Genomic DNA, 10,229 nt, shown 5'->3' on the forward strand with positions numbered 1-10,229 from the left:
TTTTTATTGCTTTTGCTGTTTTGTCTATATATTATCTTCATTACCTTAATCTTTTTTATTGTTTTTTTTATATATTAGTTAAAACATTTGACCATTTAATCAATATTTTCAACTTTTTTTGCTGTTTCGTGTATTTTAATCGCTATCTTAAATTTTTTACATTTATTTAGCTATAGCTGTTTTGTCTATTATCTTCATTACCATAATCTTTTCATTGTTGTTTTAGATATTAGTTAAAATATTTGAACATTAATATGAAATGAAAAGCACAATTGTGAGCTGTCTGGAGCTTAATCTACCATGGACAAAAAGAGAGAAGTCCAAACACCGAAGAAGATTCACTAACAGATAAACCTGAAGAAAATAAAAACAATCTTAAGTAAGGCATACTGAAGCAAGCTCGCTTGACGCTTTGAAGGGTTAGCAAGTATTTCCACCTACTCTTCAGACCATCCGAAGGCGTGGTCGGTTTTCCGAATATAAATTATTGCTTCAGGATTTCACGATCTGCTGTTACCTAGCTCAAGGCTCCAGGTTCCGTTTTGATAAATGAATCGAAGAGCCTCTGGTAGAAGAGTGATTTCTACAGAAGTAATATAGTTTACCTGCAGAGGAACACTGCTATGGTAGATACTAGTACATAGCGAGGCATAGTTACAAACACACACAGACACACACGTATACATATATGTGCATGCATGTATGTATGGCGTGCGTATAGTTGAAGGTGTGTGTTTCTGGAGATTATTTCGTGCTGGAAGAGAAGACATTGACAATACTCTTGGAGAGAAATTTATTAGTGAAAGTCTTTCGATTTTAATATATATATATACATAATATTAATATATATATATATATATATATATATAATATATATGTGTGTGTGTGTGTGTGTGTGTGTGTGTGTGTGTGTGTGCATGTATATATGTATGTATGTATACCTGTACATGTGAAATAGTGCTGTTTATATTCTCTGGAGATATTTATTCAAATTCCTCTCCTCCAACTGATTTTTGACAATAATCATAATACTTTATAAAGCACTGGATTTTATTCATTTGTTTCAGTTGGACTGTTCCTGCCGCTGTTTATATTTTCAAGTATCGGCATCATCGGCTGCTGGAAATCAGCAGAGAGCAAAGTTTTTGGCTTCTACTCTGTTCTCCCCGGCCGTCTGACCGATACCTATACGAGAAGTAAGTGTAACGTTGAAGTAATAAATATCGGTGTATATATTATATTTATATATAAGTATATAAATGACTGGTAAAAATGTTGTTACAACAGACTTCCATCTAATAAAGGGAGCCCATAAAAACGACAAAATATAGAGAGAAAATACTATATTTCAGAAACTGCTGTCTCTCTCTGCAGGTAGATGGCCTGAAGAGAGTGACAGCAGTCTCTGAAATATAGTATTTTCTCTCTATATTTTGGGGTATAATATATATACGTATATATATATATATATATATATATTATATATATATATATATATATATGTGTGTGTGTGTGTGTGTGTGTGTGCTTGTGTATACAATTTGCATTTACCCCGCACTGCGTTAACGCAGCTCGGTTGCAGATTACCACCGTCAGAAAGCCCACAGATGCACATGGAATTAGAATCGATTACAATCTTCACACACCCATCATCATAGCAAGCCATTCAGCTGCTGCGGGATCATCGCCGGAAGAGGTCTCCAAAGCAACCTCGCATCAGCGTCATTTGGGAACGAATTTCGCTGACAAATGAATATATATCCATGAGCGCTGGACTGCGGGTTATTTGGGCACCTGAAGCCAGTCGGGAACTGAACGTTGTCGAATACTGGCCGATGATGCTGATGGACGCCGGCCTCTCTCTCTCTCTCTCTCTCTCTCTCTCTCTCTCTCTCTCTATCTCTCTTCTCTCTCTCTCTTCATCTTCCCCCAACCGCTAATTGGTCTACTGTCTGTTTGCATTATGTCCTTCCTACAATTGGTTCGGAAGCCTTGAACGCAAATTTTCGCTTCTCCTGCGCCGGATCTGGGCATTGGTGGTGGTGGGGAGGAGTGGGTGGGTCTCCCCGCGTTGTGTTTTTACCCAGCCAATCTTCCGATCTTCCTTTTTTCTTTACTGTTAGACTCATCAAAGGAGCTCTGTGGTGATAAGAAATTATCGCCTAAATTATGAGCAATATTTGCATTCTGTTTTGTGTACAATTTAGGTATTGTCTTTACTGGATGAAAGATTATATATATATATATATATATATATATATATATATATATATATATATATATATGTGTGTGTGTGTGTGTGTGTGTGTGTGTGTGTGCGTGTGTGTGTGAGAAAGTGAGAGAGAGAGAGAGAGTGGTTGGGTATTTAACCAATACCAAAATGTATTCCAGTCATAGGTTGAATTTATTTGCTTAAATAAGTATGGTAACTATAAGTTAGATTAACACATCAGTAAATTCAACGATAGAGAGAAGTAGAGAGGGGGGCTGGGGGCGGTTAGGGAGGAAAACGGGGGAGCCCTATTGGAAACCAAAGTGTAGTAACACAGAAAATGATAATAATTTTGATCTATTTTTATCACAGTAAATTACCCTGTTGGAAGACAGACTCTTACGAAGGAAGATTTAATCTGGCAGCTTAAAATAACTTAGAAACAGTAATGAAGATGAGCATCGTATTAACTTATTCTTTTGGAAAGGAAGGCTTAGTCTTACAACCAAGATCTTAATATGTTATGCTTTCACAAGAACTTAGCAACAATAGTTCAGATTATTATCATGAACAAAAGAGAGAGAGAGAGAGAGAGAGAGGAAGGAGGTCGTCTACTAAGCTTACTCCTTATTACAGGCAATATTACATCTGGAAGTGGGTTGTCAATCGGACGAGATGAAACTCCTGTTCTGTGCTGGGTACCGTCCGTCTCGCAAGACGGGGCACGAGCTGTGGCACTGAAAGACACCTGGGGCAAACGGTGCGACAAACTCGTCTTCATCAGTGACGTGGAAGGTGAATCTCTATCTATCTGTCTATTCATCTCTATACCGTTTATATATATATATTTATTTATATATAACTGAATCACTAAAATATGGAACGTGGTGAATTACATTAGGACAGTATCCACTAAGGAAAGAGGGACGATGGAGTTCTGCAAGGCCTTTCGACTCCTTGTCCTTTATATATATATATATATATATATATATATATATATATATAGTATATATATATATATATAAAATCACAGTAGATGCACGTGGCTTCATTAACTAAGCGAATACCACAGAAAACGATATCCAGAAATCCAAGCGCTTTCGTCTTCACTAAGACAATTGTCTTAGTAAAGACGAAAGCGCTTGGATTTCTGACTATCATTTTCCTGTATTCGCTTATTAGATTATATATATATATATATATATATATATATATATATATATATATATATATATATATATTAAATTACAGCCTTTCATTTTTAATAGACCATGCTTTGTTAGAATAAAAGAGTAGTAACTAGAGAGTCCTATTTCTTTCGTTCACTTCGACAGATAAGAGTTTAGGGTCAGTGAAGATTGGGGGCGTTGAAGAGGGAGAATTGTTCCTCTGGGGGAAGACCCGAGAGGCACTGAAGTATCTGTACGACAATCACCTTGACGAATTCGAGTGGTTCCTGAAAGCAGATACCGACACGTAAGTCGAAGGTATACTACATAGAGTCTTTCGTTACGTTCGCATGTGATTATTCAATGAAACACACGACGAACAGTTTTAACCAATCAAATCGTTATAGCTTTATATTAATTATCTTTATTTTACCGGGCGAATCCTTTTAATGTCGCCAATAAGTAAGAATTATCGAAAGAATTAGATTCTAAGTTTTGGTGCAACTAATTGTTTACATTAGGAACTCTTAGCTAGAAGAATATATATGTATATATAATATATATATATATATATATATATATATATATATATATATTATATATATATATAATGTGTGTGTATATATATATATATATATATATTATATATATATCTATATATATATATATATATATATATATATATGTATATATACATCATATATTTTATATATATATATATATATATATTATATATATATATATATGTATATATATTATAAATACATATATATTAATATATAATATAATTATTACTTAAAGATATGAGAACACAATTTACACAACCCAGCTACTATAATCAGAAATTAAATTTAGGCCCTAATCGTGATACAAATGGGGACATAGTACTTTTTTCCTCCATAAAATTTATCTACACAAAAAACACGTATTTTTAGCCAGTGTGGCGTTCTGGATTATAGGAGCAGAAGGTGATATATACCATGCACTGTACATCTTTGTTAGTGTGTAGGATTTTTTAAAAATTATTTATTAATTTATCTATTCATTCATTTCGCTTCCTGTCACTTACTTTTACTTCCATAATATTTGCTCTCTTTCCACTTTGCTATCCAATGTCTTCACTTAAATCCCGATTGAATTGCCGCTTATAATTAGTTTACAAATCTTTCAAGTCGTCGGGAAATGCCACTGAGTCGTCTAGTTGAAGAAAATAATAATAATAATAATAATTTGAGAGTCGTTGTTCATAAGATTTAACAAATTTCCGAAAATTGATGTCAATCAAGTCATCGATGAGAACTAGAGGTGATTCATTAGTTTTCACAAATTTCCTAAAATAATCCTAGTTACGTAATGAGGGGGATCCTTAGATGTTGTATTAGATTTCACAAATTTCCTCAAATTATCTCTTGACAAGTCATCGTGGAACCACCTGAGGCGATTCATTTCATTTCAGACATTTACTAAAACAATTTCTGTTACGTCATCGAGGAGATATGGAGATATTTAATTAGATTTCACAAATATCCTAAAATAACTTCTGTTACGTCATCGTGGAGATATTGAGATATTGATTTAGATTTCACAAATATCCTAAAATAACTTCTGTTGCGTCATCGAGGAGATATTGAGATATTGATTTAGATTTCACAAATATCCTACAGTAATTTCTGTGACGTCATAGAGGAGATATTGAGATGGTTCATGAGATTACACAAATAGCCTAAAGTAGTTTCTGTTACGTCATCAAGGAGATATGGAGATAATTAATTAGATTCCACAAATGTCTTAATATACTTTCTGCTACGTCATCGAGGAGATATTGAGATATCTAATTAGATTTCACAAATATCCTAAAGTGATTCTTATTACGTCAGCGAGGAGATATTGAAATGATTAATTAGATTTCACAAATATCCTGAAATAATTTCTGCTACGTCATCGATGAGAATCTTAGATGACTCGTGAGATTTCACACATTTCCTAAAATGTTTTTCAGGTACGTCATCATGGAGAACCTGAGATACGTGCTGGCACCATACGATCCTGATTTCCCGATAGCTCTTGGCGAACGCTTCATCGAAAATGGAAACCGGGACAGAAGTTACCTGGGAGGAGGTTGGTGATTGGCGTTCTATTTTTTTTTTTTTTTTTTTTTTTTTCTCGTCTTGAGTTGACGATTTTTTTTTTCAGATTTCATTTCACTGTAATGAAAATCTCTTTACGACGAAGTGTTCGTCTATCCTGATGCTGTTAATCAAATTATTCATCTTAGTAACATCGAGACAATTACGCCTATTCCAAAAATTACGGGCTACCAAAATAAGAATAATAATAATGAGGTTCATGCATAAAAATGTTACGCGCTCCATTGATAAACTGTTGCAACGCACGAATGATTTCAGTGATGTTGCATTTCCAATCTTCACATCTAAATTTTATCCTCTGCACAGGTTCCGGGTATGTCCTGAGCAGGGGAGCACTCAGGGTTTACGGAGAAGTAGCGTACGAAAATGAGACTCTCTGCCAGAAGGAGCCAATAGGACCAGAGGATGTGACATTGGGTACGGATATACTGTACTTCCTATTATGACTGGTTGATTTAAAGCTTGCATGACGTAATAACTCCTCGATGCATCTTTGTTTTGATCCCTTGGAAATTCGACTTCTATTCTCTATTCATAACAATTTTTTATTTATTTATTTATCTATTTTGCACGGGATCTCAATGCATTATAGTTGCGATCCTTTGGAATGTCTACTTCTATTCTCCATTTGTGAATATATTTTATTTATTTATTTTTTATATTTTTTTTTATTTTTTTTATTTTTTTTATTTATTTTTTTTTTGCACGGGATCTCAATGCATTTTTGTTGTGATCCCTCGGAACGTCTACTTCTATTATCCATTCATAACTAATTTTTTTATTTATTTCTTTTTTATTTCTTTTTTATGTTATTTTATTTATTTATCTTTTTTTATTTACTTATCTTTTTTCAGGGGGTCTCATTGCATTTTTGTTGTGATCCCTCTGGACATCTACTTCTATTCTCCATTCATGACTATTTTTCATTTATTTATTTTTATTTATCTATTTATTTATTTATTTTTTGCACGTGTATTCTTCATTTCAGCGACCTCTCCCTCTTTCTAAATGTGCAATATGGCGTCGCATCCTTATTCAAATTCTGAGAAAATATTTGTACATCGTAGATACTCACATGTCCACAGTTATTTCCCTTTAGCGGTAAATGGAAATAGCCGCAGATCAGTTAATCAATTGTTGCATGATTTTGTCGCAGTTGAGATGCTTTTCGCTGACGTCGGACGTCAATCACACCGAGTAAGCTTGTCCGAGAACAAAAATATAATTGGAAAGTTAATTCCCTCCAAATCTTTCCTCCAGAGAGTGGCAGCCTCTCTGTTTTCATGAACTTGGTCTTTTCATCTTTACAGTGATCTCGAGAGTTATTTTTCTTTTCTTTATTTTTTTTTACCGCTTACAGGTACTGTTTCCTTCATTTGGCGATTTTTCTGTTTTATATTATTTTTCCAGAGAGAGAGAGAGAGAGCTCACGACAAGGTACCACATTACTGGTTTTTTTCATTTGTTTGTTTTCCTTGTTTTAAGCAGTGACCTAGAAATTACCTTTTGAAATTCATGTGTTTTTTTTCTGCTTTTTGCTCAATTTTTTTTCCACGTCTTGAAGAGTAAAGATGACTTGGCCGTAGCTGAAGGACGATTCTTAACATCCCCAGATCCTGAACTTCCCGTCGTCATTCTCAGGAGGACAAGCTTCCCTCACCAGAGACCTCTGTGTAAGAACGTAGAATTAAAGGTACCATTGGCCAAACTTCGGAACAGTATGTAACGTCCCTGAAGACGGGACTTGGTACCTCTGCTCTCTTTTATATTACGATCATTTTTGACGGTATGGTTTTACTAGTAATAATAAATACATTACTAACTACTTCCAGGTGTCTGCATGACAAGCTCTGGAATTCTACTCGGGGACACGAGAGACCAATTCGGAAAACATAGGTTTCACCAAAATATTCCCAGGGATTATATCGAAGGCAAATGGCAAAGCTGGTATCCAAACGTCACTTTATACGGAAGTGGGAAGGTTAGTGTTCTTCATTTTATTTAGAATGGTATTGAGTTTTTAAAGATATCTGGATGATTTGATGACAGCGGGAAATCTGTATATGTCATCGATATTCTGTTGTTATTGATGATGCTCGGGCTTGCACCTGTATTTTCTCAAACTTTCTCGCTAACGAAGACTGAATAAAATGAGTTAATAACAGAATCAATATGTGACTCCATAAACTATATCTATAATATATCATAAAAACAACCAAATATACTGTAATTACGAGAAGTATCTATTGCAATGGAAGAGCTATCTTGTTAATTAAGATGTCTTAAAGCAAGTTCATAACAAAGACAACATGTTTGGCTAAACTGAATCTATAAAATATCACAATAAACATAACCGAATATACTTTATGAACGAGATCTAATAAACAGACTTTTTACTCGAATTTAAAGAACAAATGAATAGTTACGAAAATAAATGCAGGGAGGTGTGGCCAAGAGCACGTCTAAGGCAAGTACCATTAACTTTCGAATAAGGGAAGACAGTAGATAGTCAATACTGGTTACATGGCTACCAGTTTCCTTCAAAAGCTACGCAGGCATCTCCCAAAAATTATATATAGCAGCACAGCTATTATAGAAAAAGAAAAAAGTAGGGCATACTAAATCTTCCTTTTTGTAAATCATATTGGCTAAGAAAAAATATTTCATATTAAAATATTGTAGTTTGCTGATAATCATAAGAAAACCGGAGATTATGACGTTTCAATGAATGACGATTATTCCTCGTGATGATCAGCACTAACACCTGAACTTCATTCCTATCCTGTTACAGGTTTTCTTGACTGAAGTATTTAGCTCATTAAAATGTTTTCATTGTATAAGAAGATATAAGGCACAATATAACGATAAAACTTCTAGGATTAAGTCCATATTACTAAGTTCTCCAGGATTCATGCGTAAGAAAACTGCAGCTATGTAATTACAAATATAGAGCTATACATACGTGTTTTATCAGTGCTGGAATAATCGGTCGTCTCATGTCCTATATCTCCCAGGTTAAGGTTGTATTTTGATTCGCCAACTAAAGTTAATTCATCCGTTCGTTTATTTATTTTTACAGGGAATCGAAAGCTTGTCAGAGACATCTATATCCTTCCACAATCTGAAATCGGATTCAGATCTCTACGTTCTGGAATATTTCATTTACATCCTCAAACTCTTCAATGTGGAGGGAAGGTTTACCGGGCCAAGCGTTGCTCCTCTCCCACCGGACGTCGATTCCGCACCGGAAGAGGCACGAAGAAGATTCATTAGGAGAAAAAGGAAAATAGGGACTAGCTAAACGTTGTCATATTTTTAGAATAAGAGACTTTTTTTTTTTTTTGCTTCAGTCTTATAACATTCTATCTATAAGAGACAGGCCCTTTTCTCCCTTCTGGGAAACATGAGATTCCCGCCCCTCCCGCCTCATTTTTGTTTTTGTTTTTGTTTACTTCAGTCTTCTAACATTCTATCTTGCAAGAGGCAGGACTCTTTCTTCCTTCTGGGAAACGTGAGTTTTCCCCCCACCCCCAACCCATTTTTCGAATTCGTTTTCTATGTCTGGGCTACATGAAACACAGGACTCACCCCCCCCTCCCGCCCCTTCCCCCCCCCCCCCCCCCACCTCCTTTTCGAATAGGTTTTCTACGTCTGGGCTACATAGAGCACTGGAGACTGCCTGCGCGTTTTCTACGTCCTATGAACACACCCCAACACCCCCCCATCACCCCCCTACTCACGCAAAAGTTTCTGAATGTAAGCTTAATAATATAAATGCATTTTTTATCGAGTATTAACTTCCTCATCCATCAGTTATCAGCCTTTGGACAATTTACTCGAATCACCGACATTAAATTAACACTTCATTCCACTTTATGACCTGATGACAGCATTTGGCTCTATAGACTGTACCCTGTCCATGGGATGTGTTTCTCGACTTATATCTGAGTTTATCCTTTGTGTTATTATTATTATTATTATTATTATTATTAGTATTTATATTATTATTATTATTACATATATACATATTATATACATATTATATATATATATATATCATATATATACATATATATATATATATATTATTTATATATGTAGAATATACATATAGATATATATATTTTATATTATAAAGTTTTATATTATAATATATATATATATATATATATATATATATATATAGTATATATATTTACAAGGTTGATATTTATTACTGGTATCCAGAATGTACAAATTCTATACGGTAAGGTCCTAAAACGTCAATAGCTACACATCGTCAATACGTTCACAAGCGAAAAGCAATCTAATAAAAATATATATACATATATATATCAAACAGAAAATGGTGAGTAAATAAAATGAGAAGTATCCCGGAAAAATCAATCTGAAGCATGAAGAAAATTGAGTCATTATTCGTAATGAACATCGTTCGCGTGATTCTGAACCATTTCTCATAATGGCTGTTTTATGTGAGACCTGATACGAAACAGTCGAAGATCTTGGAGCATGTAATTACCGTAATGACTATGTAATTACATGCATTCCGATATACGTTCTCTCAGTACATGGGAGTTAGATTATTGTGGATACGGGAATGTTATTCTGTCTTGCAAAACAAGAAATAAAGAAAGCCAATTAAAGAAATTCTTTAGAGATGGAAAATTTCATGCTAAGTGGATGACTGAATGACTCGGGAAA

General features: G+C 34.4%; 1 protein-coding gene across 1 annotated transcript; it reads left to right on the plus strand.

The window, feature by feature from the left end:
* The first annotated feature begins 1,075 nt into the window (after nucleotides 1-1,075).
* On the plus strand, nucleotides 1,076-9,007 carry LOC135224971 (glycoprotein-N-acetylgalactosamine 3-beta-galactosyltransferase 1-like). The gene is made up of 7 exons (XM_064264274.1): nucleotides 1,076-1,196; nucleotides 2,849-3,007; nucleotides 3,547-3,699; nucleotides 5,381-5,499; nucleotides 5,835-5,945; nucleotides 7,361-7,509; nucleotides 8,608-9,007. The coding sequence occupies exons 4-7, from the start codon at nucleotides 5,391-5,393 to the stop codon at nucleotides 8,827-8,829; spliced, it is 591 nt and encodes a 196-aa protein (XP_064120344.1). The 5' UTR covers nucleotides 1,076-1,196; nucleotides 2,849-3,007; nucleotides 3,547-3,699; nucleotides 5,381-5,390; the 3' UTR covers nucleotides 8,830-9,007.
* The last annotated feature ends 1,222 nt before the right edge of the window (nucleotides 9,008-10,229 follow it).

This window comes from Macrobrachium nipponense, chromosome 12, assembly GCF_015104395.2.
Source record: "Macrobrachium nipponense isolate FS-2020 chromosome 12, ASM1510439v2, whole genome shotgun sequence".
Classification (NCBI taxonomy): Eukaryota; Metazoa; Arthropoda; class Malacostraca; order Decapoda; family Palaemonidae; genus Macrobrachium; species Macrobrachium nipponense.